Raw genomic sequence first — 14,508 nt, 5'->3', positions numbered from 1 at the left:
ATGTATCGAATCGTTCATACTTGCCTTGTAAGCTGTAAACTCCCGGTGAAGCGTGCCCTTATATCCATGACCATGTTCTAGCTCGCACTTAATTTTTGTCGTACGGAAAAAATTAGCATTGTTGAAACGCCAATATTGTGCTTGATTGCGATGCAAGTATTGGACTTTGAAATCGTCGTCCCTTGAATGGCAGTGGACTGTGAGAATTGGATTTCTTGTTAACCTGCTTACTATCATTAATACGTTTTTGCCATACGCATCTCCAATGCAAAACACTAAAGCAATGAGAGTAATTATGAGACGTTTCATTTTTATTTATTTATTTCTGGGGATGTCGTAAGACTGTCCTTGTTTCTTAAGAAGGATTGTAATTTTGATGTATTTATAGAAATTTTAGTATATGGTTTTTTGAGGTTAGGCGTCAAGATCTCTCTTCTATTCATTTTTATGAAGTTAACTTGAATGTAGAAAGCCAATTTTAAGATGATTAAAAATAGAAATAACTCAAGATATCCATCATGTAGAAATGGCTGAGTGATTAGTACTATTGCGTGGTCAATATTTTTCAATTACGTTAAAGTTGCCAATTTTTGTCCACTAAAGGTTTTTTAAAGAGAATCAAAGGAATTTTGCAGATGGATTTTAAAAAGGAAAAATTATATTGTATAAGAGTAAATTTTAATTTATTGTATAGTTTTAGTTATCTAGGTATATAGTAAAATTTCTTAAAGAGTATCAAAGTTAATAATTAAATTTCTTCTGTCTTACTTTTTGTTCATTAGTGTGAGAGTCCATCCTTTCCTTGCACCGAGGTCGAAGCCTCCCCTTATAAGCGGGTTATACATAACGTATATGGTCTCTTAAGTGAGGCTCAACAAATATAAAAAAAAGTTACGTACGTTGGTATCGATATAGCTTGGAAATAGTAGATATTAATTGGATAAAATATGAAAGAGACAGTACAAGTGGTTAGTACGTAGCCGACTTAAGTTTGGTCTCTTTATATCTCCCACTTGGTTGGTTAGTTGGTCGGTCAGCAAAACACCTTAGTGAGACTGTGAGAGAGCTCTCTAGAATATTCTTAACTGATAAGAATTAAGAAGGCGGCATTTTACTACTACAGTGCTACTGTGCTACTAGAAAGAATGAGAGAAACAAGTATTCTCAGCCGACTTGTACAATCACGTGTATACCAAGTCAAACCAACTGTGCCCAAACCAAACTTAGATACTTTGATTTCATCTTTAGAGTTTAGTCCACACACAAAAAATGTAACAAAAATAATATCAAAGTGATTATCGACTTGTTCACTCCTCTTCAACACTTTCTCATACACGCAACTTCCTCCTCTAGACTCCTCTGACTTTATTATCACACTCTTTCGTTTCTTGTTTTCTTCATAATCAAATCTTTCATTTACTAATAAAATCTTCTCAACTTAGTAGTCTTATCAAAACTCACCATAATATATATATATATATGGCACTTGAAGCTCTTACTTCTCCAAGATTAGCCTCTCCGATGCCGACTCTGTTTCAAGATTCAGGAGTAGGGTTTCATGGGAGTAAAGGCAAGCGATCTCCACCGATCAAGATCTGAATTTGACCGTCACAGTCTCACGGAGGATGAACATATCGCACGTTTGCTCCATCTGTCATAAATCGATCGCCACCGGTCAAGCTCCCGGCGGTCACAAACGTTGCCACTACGAAGGAAAGACCGGAGGTGGCGGCGGAGGGAGCAGTAGCGTGTGTCGAATTCGGAAGGAATGGGATCTATACGCCACGTCAGCAGCAGCCACCGTGGGTTTGACCTCAACATCCCGCTGATACCGGAATTCTCGATGGTCAACGGAGAAGACGAGGTGATGAGCCCCATGCCGGCGAATAAACTCCGGTTTGACTTTCCGGAGAAACTCAAACATAACTCTTTCTAGGGCAAAAAACTGAATTCGTTTTTTCTGTACAGACCAAATTTCGATTTTGATTAATATCTTCTTCTTCATTGATAAAATGAATTCTTTCTTCAACTCTATAAATATCTTTTACTAGGACTCTATATATTTATATATCTTTTATTTAAATGGAATCACTCATTTGGACTGACATGTTTTTGAGTCTCCAATACATTATTTGTGGGTATTTTTCCTAGATAGTATTGACATCAAACCAAGAATATAATATTTAACATAAAATTAACAAGTCGTGGGTTTAATTTGTCGCCAGCAACTGGTGATGATTGATTTAGTGCCAGTTATACATAAATTCAGGAGTTACACGGTTAAACGACCAGTACAGTCCTCTATCCGCGGCGTACCATGTAGAATTTGCGTTATTTTTCATCGACGGGTTCATACTTGACTTGTAAGCTAAAAACGAGAGGTGATGCACGCCACGAGGTCCATGTTTTAGGTCGCACGTAATTTTTGTATCTTTGAAATAAGCATCGTTGAAACGCCAATCTTGTGGTTGATTGTAACGCAAGTATTGAACGCCGAAATTGTCGTCCCTTGAATGGCAGTGGACTGTGAGAATTGCATTTTTTGTTAACTTGCTTACTATCATTAGTACGTTTTTGCCATACGCATCTCCAATGCAAAACACTAAAACAATGAGAGTAATTACGAGACGTTTCATTTTTATTTTTTCTCGGCATGTTAGATTTTTTTTTTTTTCTCTTCTAAGGATTGTGATTTTGATGTATTTATATAATTTTTAGTGTATGGTCGTATGAGGCTATGCGTCAAGATCTGTCTTCTATTCATTTTTATGAAGTTACGCTGAATGTGGAAGGCTAATTTTAAGAAGATTTAAAATAGAAAATAGCTCGATGGCCAATATATGGAAATGGCTGTATAAATCACTAGTACAATTTCAAAAGTCTCCGATTCTAGTCTGGGTGTTACAATTTAAAAAAAAAAAGTTAATTAAATCAAAACGATGTAGTTTAATTGGAAGCGATGTCACCTCATGAAATATTTGGCATCCGAGTCAGTGTCTGTTAACGTTGACTAACGTCTATTAATTTAGATTCGGAAATCAACCCAATTCTAATCATTTGAATATCAAAATATGTATTTTATTTGAATACAAGTATAAATTGGCACTGTTAATATTTTTGAAATTGGTCGCAAGTATTCTTTCGCTACACTAGTTCATTAATTATATATATACGGTTTTAAATTAAGTGGGAGTCCTTAAACCTGTTTATGTCATTATCAATTATATCAAAAACAAGTAGTATTTATAAGTTAATTATTTCGTTCTTGCCTTTCAAAAGAGTTTTTTTTTTTTTAACAACAAATCAATTATATTGGATTATAAATGTATTACAAGATACATGATACACAAAAACATCAAATACAACCATTAAACCAAACAAAGAAAATTGAACACAATTTCGACGAAGAAGTGAAAGTGACCATGCTTTCCAAACAGAAGCCTTATTGGCAACAAACATAATCTGTTAAATCCCCTCTTCATATACTTGTAAAAGGCTAACATCTATAATCTTATAGATGAAACTACCAAATGCTTTCTGCATTATTTTGATTAAAAGAATACACTGATATCTTGTTTGAAATGGTTTTGGATCATGTCTTTTGAAATGCCATATCCATCGTTGTCGCTTAGTGGCCATGAATTCTTTTTCCATAAAACATCGAAGGACAGCATGAACATCACCATCATCGAGTCGTCTTCCTAGACCGAGGAAGTTATCACATAAGCCAATTTCTTCAATCGTAAAAAATTCCCTCTTGATCCCCGGATTGAATACCCAAATGACTTCTCCAAACCGTAAGTTAGGAGTAGATTCATCAGTTACAAACCGGAGATGACACCAATGAATGAGACCACCGGAAACAAATACTTTACGATTCGAATGAATCGACATAACACAAGGCGAAAACCATTGGTGGGATGGAGATGTCAAAACCATCGGTGAAAACAGATTGAATTGATAGGCCAACCAAATCATGAACTGAAACAAAAACAAGTTCCAAATATGATATGGGGCCATTAGATGGATAACTTTGATCACCACCATCATGATATGGCAAAAGGCATATATGTGAAACAATCGATTTGCCATGATATCAATAGAAACTAGAAGTTATAAAAGAAAACAAAGAGGACGACGGTGTCCGACGTCGGAGAGACCGACGCCGGCCAAAACGATTGATAAGAGAAGGTGTCTTCGATCGGTGGCAAATCACTTGCCTTTCAAAGGAGTTATGTTCAAAGTCAAGGTTCGAAAATTGTCTACAAGTAAAAGTAAAATGATGGAGCATATATTGGGCTTTATTTTAGTTGATAATTATTTATTTTGGAAAGGATTATGATTATAATAATTTTTGGTGTTTATATCTTTCCTTAGTTTTAGATTTGAGTTTATTATAAAGGGTGTTATAAAAGAGGTAGAACCTTCTTACCTTCACATGTATAGACAACTATTGATTATTGAATAAACTAGTTTTAAGAGAGCTTTATGTAACGCCTAGAAAAGAGTATTCTCAATCTTAAGAGCTTGTGTTCAAGTCATGTAAGGAAGATTTGCAAAACTACGTCGATATTTTTTGTTGGATCCAATCTCGACTCTATCCATATTGCTTCTTTGTCAACTTTTTGACTTTTTAAACAAAATCCGTTCGTGAATCTAAGTCTAGTTGTTAATTAAGTTTGCCTTCGCATCATAAAAACTTTTTAATTAATCAAATTAAAAGAATAACTATAAGCTTTTGTTTTGCTTTAATAAAGCACATGGTTTATATACATTACTAAAAAAAACCACCATTATGTTTCAAGAGTCATTCTGCCATATATTCTAAGGCCATGAATGGTGACATATAAAGTGCGTAATTGTAAGTGTGGTTTTCAAAAAACTAAATTTTACACCATTCACAAAACAACAACATAATTTGCGTTATTTAAGAAAGAGAAAAAAAAGCTGTTTACGTGTTTTTGAAGGAACCAATTTAACTCATAGACCGCACTTGTGTTATGACTCACCAATTAGCTAGCGGTTTTGTGTTTTTATGTTTTACCAATTAGAATAATTAATTCATTAATTTTTCATAAGTTATAAAATAATGAGTTTTTATGAAAAACAAATTTAAAGAAAATAAAAAGTTAGCCAATTGAAATTTCAATTTATTTATTTTTAATTCACAAATATTTGTTATATATATTATACTTATCTTTGAAAAAATCACATACACAATGAGGTCATAAAAAAAATCTTATACTATTTTCTTATGTACTAATAGTTGAATTAATCTATATTTTCTTAATTCAAGATTTTATTACAATAATAGAGTATATATCTCATTTGTAAATAGATAAATATACTTAGTATATAACTATATATAGTTATTTTATTATAATCAAAATTAAAAGATAATTTTATATAAACATATAATATGTAATATATCACCATTTTTACAAAAAACAAAAAATGGGTTTCACCATATACTTTGATAATTTTATCTACAATTTGTAAATTGTATTGTTTTTTGCATTTTTACCATTCAAACATTTTCTTGTAAACCGTAAATAATTTTTTTCACCAATCAAATTTTATTGTGTACCGTTTATTTTGTATAAACCGCACTTGTCCCGCAAACCACATGTACCGCACTTAATCCGTATCGCACTCTAAAACCGCTTTCTCCGCACAACCAAATATGCGGTCACCATTCAGATCCTAAATGGGTGAGCCGGTGAGCTACCGTATAATTACATATGTCCAAGTCTATACAGTATACATTATTAAAGCGTAATAATAGCAATGGATGATGATTATATTCATTTTTGTTTGTCCGAATCATTTCACGTGGATAGCAAGAAAGATACAATATAGGTAAAACATTGTGCACTGCGAGGTGTGTCAATGTCAACAAATCAAAGGCTAAAAAATGTTAACAGTGACATCAGATTGTCACTTCACAATTTATATATAAACACTATACTGTGAGTTCGAATGGTGACCGCGGTTTTGGTTGTGCGGAGAAAGCGGTTTTGGAGTGCGGTACGGTTCAACTGCGGTACGTGCGGTTTGCGGGACAAGTGCGGTTTATACAAAATAAGCGGTACAGAATGATATTTGATTGGTGAAAAAACTATTTGCGGTTCAGTATTAATTGTGTGAATGGTAAAAAAAGAAAAAGTGGTGCGGATTACATATATTATAAATAAATTTATTAATAATTAGTATGTTTGTATATTATTGTATGTTATGAATTAATAATAAAAATAACTGTATTTATAAACCTTAAATACTATAGTTGATCAAAAAGTAATTTTTTTTTCTACCATATACTCTCTACCGATAGCAGTCGGATTCTTAAGAGTATAATTATTCATCGCAATTGCTTCGTCGAACAATTGAATTAATGTTTTTTCCTGAATGTATGACCATTTATACTTGTCTTTGTTCTACAAATTATGCAAATACAATGTCACATATTATATCAAGTATAATTCTTATTTAAAATTTTAATAAAAACTAGCTAAAGAAAATTTACCCGTACTGTTGTTTCCGTTGGAGGAGTTGAATTTTCGATTGGCTGATTTGAACTTGTTTGTCTAGAAGAATTTGTGTTTCTTCGACGATTTGACGACATATCTACATTTAATGAAAGTTATTGGTTACTATACATTTTATATCGATAAAATTATTTTATTGTTAATAAGAATTCTTTTAAACATATTGTTTTATTTCTAAACTAATATATATTGTTATCTATACATATACATATACATATATAAATATATTAGTTAGGAAAATAAAATAAAAATGATATGAAACATAATGAAAATGTTCAATTGTTATATAATTAAACTAACATGTATAATCTTAAAAAATTAAGTAAACTGGATTACAAATTTTTTTAAAGTAACAATATAATGAATACATAAAGACTATGATATATGAGTATTTTAATAATCACTATGATATTTAAGTAGTATGGACAATATTATTATTTACTGAATAATAAAATTATTACTTTTATTAATTTTCAACTTAAAACATATATTACAACCCTATTTATTAACATAAAATTGCACTTTAAATCAGTTTTTATAAATTTAAAATCTAACAAAGCTTTTAAAAGTGTACTTTTCATTAATTCATTTTGAAAATATATTAAACAAAACCTATATAAGATTGTGTTTAGGAAAATATGAAAATAGGTTTTTCAGAAAAAAATAAAAAGAAATTAAATATGAGAAGTAATTAAAAAAAAACATTACCAAAATGATGTTGCACTACAAATCGAGAGGTAGAGAAAGAGAGAGGATAAAATATACTAGATGTTTACCAAAGTAAAATCTTTAGAGAGAGAGGAAGTAAGAGAATAAGGGATAGTTGTTTTTTTGGTTTTTGATAACGTAGACACATATGTTTATATAATACATTTATATATTAAAAAATTATTAAATAAAGCATTAATTGGTTGCGGTCCCAGAAACCGCTGGTTATTACCCGTTGTATTTTTGAAAGGCGGTTCATGCCTTTATTTGCTGAATCGATCCACTTTTTGTTTTTTTTTTTCAAAAAACGCAAATTAATTTTTTTTCTCTTTATTGGCTCTACATGTGCGGTTTTGGTTTTTATTTTTTGAAAACCGCAAATTTGTTGTTCCCATTCACTGCGTGTATATCTTAAAGATCAGCATTATTTTGGAAGAGAGAGATCACTACTACGGTCTCCTCCACTCTCTGTCTCAGGACTCCATGTGCTTTCTTCAACAAAAAAGCCTATCTAAACAATTCTCAACCCAATTCTTATAAAATGTATCTTGGCTTGGTCCTTTAATAATGCAAATATATGTCGTAGCTACATGAGCGCGATGTCATTTTTCACCAAAACAAACAATTAGAATATATCGACAGTGATCATCCTAATCATTGCAGCCTCTTTACTTGTTTCTTTTGTACCAATGAGGTTCACGAGTAACACGTTATATACAAATTTTAATATAATAACACAAAAGATATATATACAAACAAGAAAAGTAGCGTACGAGGGCCTAATCAATTACAACCAAAACTTTATATAACACATTATACATATTATTTAAACAGTCCCATAATTGGAGACTAAAATTGTACCAAAATGCATACTCTAACGATTCTCATCTTTCTTGTCCCTCTTCTTCTTTTTCTCTTCCGCCACCTCCTTTCACGGCGGCGGAGGCTTACAAAACCCTACCCTCCCGGCCCCAAAGGCTTACCCATCATTGGAAATATTCTCATGATGAACCACTTCAACCACCGCGGCCTGGCCAAGCTCAGCCGTATATACGGTGGGTTGCTCCACCTCCGCCTCGGGTTTTCCCACGTTTTCGTTGTTTCTTCTCCGGACATCGCACGTCAAGTCCTCCAAGTCCAACACCATGTTTTCTCAAACCGTCCCACCACAATCGCAATCCGTTACTTGACCTACGGGGGATCTGATCTTGCATTCTGCAATTACGGCCCGTTTTGGCGTCGGATGAGAAAGCTCTTCGTCATGATGCTCTTTAGCCGTAAACGGGCCGAGTCATGGGTCTCTGTTGATGAAGAGGTCCACAAATCGGTCCGTTTTGTGGCGGTTAACGTCGGAAAACCGTTAAACGTATGTAAACTAGCATTTTCCCTAACAAGAGACATAACGTTCCGAGCTGCTTTCGGCTCCTCGTCGTCCACTTCTGACGAAGAACGATTAGAAGAGTTCCTTGAGATCATACAAGAGTTCTCTAAGCTATTTGGTGAGTTTAATGTAGCGGACTATGTCCCTTCGTGGCTCAGTTGGATTGACCCGCAAGGGATTAACAAGCGGGTGGAGAAAGCTCGAAAGTCTCTCGACTGTTTCATTGAGTCCGTCATCGACGATCACTTGCTCAAGAAAACGAGAGAACGTAACGTTGATGATGAAGAGAACGATATGGTTGATCAATTACTTGCGTTTAACAAAGAAGAAATCAAAGTCAACAACTCTGAGACCAACATTAAACTCAATAACATCAAAGGCATTATCATTGGTAAATTAAACATTATATTTCACAATTTTTTTTTCACAATTAAATTAAACATCAAAGGCATTATTTCACAATTAAACATTTCACCAAAAAAAAAAAAAAAAAAAATTTAAACATTATATTTCACAATTTTTTTTTTTTTGGAAAATAATCATATATCTGAAAACACTAGCTTTTATATGTATTGTTGTTCAATGGAAAAAAAAAAAAAAGGATGTGATGTTCGGAGGAACCGAGACGGTGGCATTAGCAATCGAGTGGGTTTTAACGGAGCTACTTCGGAGCCCCGAGAACATGAAACGAGTCCAGGACGAGCTAGCGAGTGTGGTTGGGCTTGACCAGTGGCGCATGGAAGACACGCACCTCGAGAAGCTCACCTTCTTAAAATGTACACTCAAGGAAGCCTTACGACTACACCCGCCGTTCCCTCTCCTCCTCCACGAGACGGTGGAGGACGCGGAGGTCACAGGTTACTTCATCCCCAAGGGATCGCGCGTGATGGTCAATACCTCCGCTCTCGGGCGTGACCCGGATTCTTGGTCCGACCCGGAAATATTCAACCCGGGTAGGTTTTTGGACCCTGACGCTCCGGACCTGAGGGGGAACAATTTCGAATTCATTCCGTTCGGGTCGGGTCGGAGATCTTGCCCGGGCATGCAACTCGGGGTGTACGCGTTTGAGCTTGCAGTGGCTCATCTTTTACTCTGCTTCACGTGGAGTTTACCGGACGGTATGAAATCCAGTGACGTCGACACCGTTGAAGGGCCGGGTCTCACCGTTCCTAAGGCAACTCCTTTGGTGGCGGTGCCGACTACGCGCCTCCTCTGCCCAATCGTCTCTTGAAGACAGAAATGAAAAGCCTCCACCTTTGAAAACAAAAGTTTTCGGAATAGGAGTAAACTCTCTTGTAACATGGTATTACAGAACCGTAAATTGAGAAAATTATTAATGTAAGCTGTCAATACCCAATACTTATTAGTCTATGAAAATAATATATATTTGTATAGATAGATAATTTAAAAATCTATTTACTTTAATTATATATATAAATAATAAAATATGAATATAATTATCTGATTAATGAGGAAATTGATATCTACTAACAAGAAATAAGCATAAGAAAGTAATGACAAATTACAGAAGCGTAGATATATATAGCTTACACTATCGTTTTAAGTAGGCGGCAAAATCATACAAGTGCATGAAGTAAGCTTTTGAACAAATAGCACAAGACAAATGCTGGAGATTTAGCATTTTCGTCGCATCTTCACTTTACGTGAGACTTCTTTGTATGACTGGACTTTCTCTGCGGCATGTCTCGATGGTCTCCCCACAGATGATCTTCTTGTCATCCCTTCGTTTTCATCAGCTTTAGGCTTGTCCTTTGATTCGGTTTCGTGATCACACTCTTGAACTACGTTGTTGTCTAAAGATGGGTCTGTCGCTATTTCTTTAATTGCTTCATCGGTTTGAGATTTACCCATTCTTGATTGTCTTCTCGTTGAGACTCTGACAAGTACACCACAGAGATTAACAGTCAACATTACATCATTGAAACATGATCATCAGTGGAATATGCAGGAAATTCACTGTCACTAACAAACCTGCGTTTCTGGTTTGTCTCTTTTGTGTCACCTCTGCTTTCAGATGGTTCCTCCACAGCTTCAGATCTTGATCCAAGAGACTCTTCGATTACTAAACTTCTAAAATATTATCCAGGAGAGAATATATTAGCTATAATTTGATTTCTATGTTTTCACTCGACGGACTGGGAAAATCTTAAAAAGATAAGTTTTTAACAAACCTTGCATCATCAGCATTCAAGGTTTCAGAGTCAGACACTTCCGGTACTTGGATATCAAACCTTGCAGACCGTTGTATTGAAGAGAGTCTGCTCAGTAGTACAAGAAATTAGTAACCTCAAACACACTTTTAGTAACATCTGTTAAGTGTAATACAACGTAATTTAGGCTCTTACAAACCTTCTCCTCTTGGTCGTCTCCATAACTTTGATTCCCTCATCGAAGCTTTTACATGGTTCAGCTTCTTCAGGCCTTAACCGAGCAGACCGTCTTCTCAAAGAGAGTCTGTTCGAAGCAGAGAAAGTGTCATTGCAATAAACTATTGTCCATTCAGAGTTTGCAACAACGTCTAATAATTAAAGTGGATAGAGGAAGGAAAAAAACACTAACAAACCTTGCGGTTTCATTAGTTTCTTTGGGAGCATCCATCTCAAGCAATTTTTCCGTTGGTTCAGTTTCTTGAACATCAAACCTGGTAGACTGCCTTCGTGTGCATTGCCTACAACAAAAACAAACAACAACAAAAAGGAATAAAAGCACGAATAAGATACACTTGTATTCCCACTGTTTTTGCGTAGAAATTGACGTTAACATGCAATTCTTGGACTGAATATACGAACCTCTTGCGATGCACACTGTCTTTTCCCGGGTTTGCTGCATCAAGAACAAACTTCTTGTTGACGACATTGTCAATAATTTGATTTTCCTCCCCAGAGACAACCTCCTTTTCAATGTCATCTTTAGTTTGGCAGGTCTCTTCAGGTATAACAGTGGTATCTATAACTCCAGAAACTCTCCTACAAAAGAAACAATAGCAATTCAGGTTTACATGACTGCCAAAAGCTTTCACAGAAAACATGGATGAAAAGTTAAGCAGATTAGGACCTTTTACTTTTAGCTTTCTCATTCACGTGTATTGGCTTGACGTCGGCACTTCCTGAAGCTGAAGAAGAAACAACATAGAGTAAGGATGCGAAGCGTTTTCTAGGATAAACAATGAATCTAAGCAAAACAGTTTACGTTTTATCCTCGACGTCCGCTTTCTTTTGGTATCTTTTTGATTCATATCATGCACCTGAAAGGTTTTGCAATCACCATCAGAAGCGTTTGCTAAAACCTTGACGTCATTAACAAAGCCAAATAGTGTGAAAACGATGTTGAACAAAAGGTGTTAGATTCCTATTCTGAGAATGTCAGTAAGGAAAATTCAAGTAAGCACCTTGTCTTGCGATGCATGATCTGTACGTGGAAGCGTTTCCTCCTGGACGAAATTACATAACAAAAAAATGTTCTCATTGTTTTTAACAATTTCTCAGATAAACTATAATCGATGGAAAATTTAAAGACTGAGGGGATAACTTGCCTCAAGCTGTTTCTTGACCTTAAGTAATGCATTCTTGCAGCCAAGTTCATGCTGGAGTTCCTTGAGCTGAAAAAAATACAGACAATGCCAATTGATTGAAGAACTTGTAATATGACAAATCAAGAAAGACTCAGTTTGAGAGATTTCAGTTCTAGAAAAGCTTACTCTGTCTCTACTTGTATTGAGTTCCTGGAAGGAAAAACAAGAAAAAGGACAATGAAGCCTTATTTAATCATATAGTTTCAAATAATCTAAAAATCATCTCAAAATCAATAGAAAGATGAAACACACCGCCAACATCTGACTGTTTGCCTGCGCAAGCTGCAAATTCTTTTCTTGCACACTCCTTAAGTTGATCCTCAGTTTCTGAAACTCAATACCACTCAACTCGACGATTTTACTGTATCCACAAAACCAAGATTACAAAATTAAAAAAAAAACGTATATGAAACTCAAAAGCCAACGAAAACAGGATATTTACTTCCGGTGTGCTAGGGCTTTCATCAGTGTCATGTTTTCCTGCAAAATCAAATCAAACACAGCAACCAAATCAGAATCATACAGTATGCCACGAATCAACAAGAACAGAGTGAAAGGCAATACCTTTTGAAGCTTTTGAGCAAACTCCTGAGAAGAGAATAGCATATTTTCTTTCTGCTGCATCTCCTCTCTGTTCATTTCTTTAACAGGATCCTGCAAGTTGTAATCCATTAGTAACAGCAGCGCGGAGCAATGGAATGAATTGTTGGTTCAGGTCTGGAAATTTTTTTCACCTTTTGAGAACCTAAACCCCTATTTGAGTAGTCAAGGCTCAATTCAGTTAGCACCATCCTTTCATCTGGCTATACCACCCTACCTGACCTCTGGTTTCTCGGAAACTGGAGACACCTGGCTACTAAATCAGACGCACATCAACGATTCCTCAAAAAACCTCACTCATACTTCGATTCCACTAAAAGCTAAACAAATTTGGAGTCTCGATTGGGAAAACGAAGTAACTTACGAGTAACACGATAGCAGGAATCGACTCTCTTTGAGCTTTCAGAATTCGTGATTTCGAGAGAAAATGGAAATCAACAAATGTCTCTCCTCAAGCAAATCGACGCCACTGGGAATTCAAGAAATCAGAGACTCTCACAGTCGTCGCTCTGCTTACGGTCGTGGTTGTGGGGGGATCCGACGAGAACTGACTGCTCGTTTCCACAAACCCTAGATTCTCTCTATCGAACAAGACTGAAAAATTACGGTTGCCTCGGCGGCAAACCGGTTTATCTGATTACGAAATTAAAAAAAAATTACTCGGGCTGGTTTAATATAACCGCTTCACTTATCTGATTACAAAATTCATCAATCGCCTTATATATTTGGGCTTGGTGCAAGTCATGGTTCTCTTAATATTTTTTCTTTATTTGGGCTTGAAATAAACTGGCCATATCCCCTTAGCCATTTTTTTTTTCCATATTTCTTCTGCAATTGAATGACATTTCAATTGTTTGGAATTTAATTCATATTTATTTCGGTTTTGTTAACCAAATTAAATTTTATCAGTTTTTGGATAGAAATTATAAATTTGGTTGGAATCAGATATACTTGGGTTTATGGGAAATGAACACCTCTATGTGTACATCATTATACAGCTGGTCATGTAGTTGTAGTTTGACGTCAAAGGTATTCTCCTAAACAACTATAGATTATATAAATTATAAGCATTACATCTTTTGCCTAAAACCGTGTTAATTAATAAAATTCATTAACAATGTCAAGTTGGCCTAGAATCTCACCAAAATAAATAATACCAAGTTGTACAGATCTCTTATACACATAGCCGATTTTATTGAATTAATGATACATTATTTCCTTTTTATTTCTTTCTTATAAACCTATCACTTTCCTCGGATTGTTTATATTTTATTTCACAATTTCAACATTATTATTTTTCTTCTTTTCTTTGATTACATTCTCCCTAAGAAATACTCCAATTGAAATCAATAATAATTGTATACGGGTAAGTTGTTGGAGGGGAGCCATCTTTGTCGATAATTATAATTAGCATCCGACATATTATTGGCTTACCGAAATTAAAAACTATTCACAACTAAATTAGTTCGATTTCTTTTGTAGTGATTACATTTACTGAACTCGAGAGATACATTTCACGAAAGATAACTTCAAATAAAACACTCGATTAAAAGAGACGAAGTCATGGGTTAGTTAGGTGGTAAAATTAGTATCTCTAGGTCAAAACTCTATTGAGTATTGTTCTTTTTTCTTTTCATCACCCATTTACTTACCGAAAATTCAAAACAATAATCATTGGTCCT

The 14,508-nt window shown here is 34.8% G+C and overlaps 3 protein-coding genes and 1 pseudogene across 7 annotated transcripts; 2 read left to right on the top strand and 2 right to left on the bottom strand.

Moving 5' to 3' along the window:
- On the top strand, window positions 1,213-2,105 carry LOC109128487 (annotated as a pseudogene).
- LOC104734445 lies at window positions 3,303-7,348 on the bottom strand. Of its 2 annotated transcripts, XR_759282.1 has the most exons (3): window positions 7,254-7,348; window positions 6,524-6,624; window positions 3,303-3,981 (listed from the first exon to the last, which is right to left on the bottom strand). XR_759282.1 is itself a non-coding variant. In XM_010454027.1 (2 exons), the coding sequence occupies exons 1-2, from the start codon at window positions 6,620-6,622 to the stop codon at window positions 3,466-3,468; spliced, it is 615 nt and encodes a 204-aa protein (XP_010452329.1). In that variant the 5' UTR covers window positions 6,623-6,697; the 3' UTR covers window positions 3,303-3,465. The 2 variants fall into 2 exon arrangements, 1 of the variants encoding a protein (XP_010452329.1); XM_010454027.1 differs by lacking the exon at window positions 7,254-7,348 and having other exon boundaries at window positions 6,524-6,697.
- LOC104737831 (cytochrome P450 84A4-like) lies at window positions 8,119-9,971 on the top strand. The gene is made up of 2 exons (XM_010458090.1): window positions 8,119-9,023; window positions 9,235-9,971. Exons 1-2 carry the CDS (start codon window positions 8,119-8,121, stop codon window positions 9,863-9,865), a joined length of 1,536 nt encoding a protein of 511 aa, XP_010456392.1. The 3' UTR covers window positions 9,866-9,971.
- LOC104734444 (shugoshin-1) lies at window positions 10,100-13,468 on the bottom strand. Of its 4 annotated transcripts, none has more exons than XM_010454026.2 (16): window positions 13,191-13,468; window positions 12,961-13,082; window positions 12,791-12,880; window positions 12,669-12,706; window positions 12,479-12,587; window positions 12,353-12,376; window positions 12,188-12,253; window positions 12,044-12,085; window positions 11,845-11,941; window positions 11,710-11,767; window positions 11,445-11,621; window positions 11,219-11,323; window positions 11,005-11,109; window positions 10,827-10,913; window positions 10,627-10,725; window positions 10,100-10,531 (listed from the first exon to the last, which is right to left on the bottom strand). In XM_010454026.2, exons 2-16 carry the CDS (start codon window positions 13,015-13,017, stop codon window positions 10,270-10,272), a joined length of 1,416 nt encoding a protein of 471 aa, XP_010452328.1. In that variant the 5' UTR covers window positions 13,018-13,082; window positions 13,191-13,468; the 3' UTR covers window positions 10,100-10,269. The 4 variants fall into 4 exon arrangements, with proteins under 4 accessions (XP_010452328.1, XP_019090493.1, XP_019090495.1 ...); XM_019234948.1 differs by having other exon boundaries at window positions 12,961-13,079; XM_019234950.1 differs by having other exon boundaries at window positions 11,845-11,899; window positions 12,961-13,079.

The sequence above is a fragment of the Camelina sativa genome, chromosome 13, assembly GCF_000633955.1.
Source record: "Camelina sativa cultivar DH55 chromosome 13, Cs, whole genome shotgun sequence".
NCBI classification, from domain to species: domain Eukaryota; kingdom Viridiplantae; phylum Streptophyta; class Magnoliopsida; order Brassicales; family Brassicaceae; genus Camelina; species Camelina sativa.
Note: the sequence above shows the minus strand (reverse complement) of the source record. Positions and strands in the feature narration are given on the sequence as shown.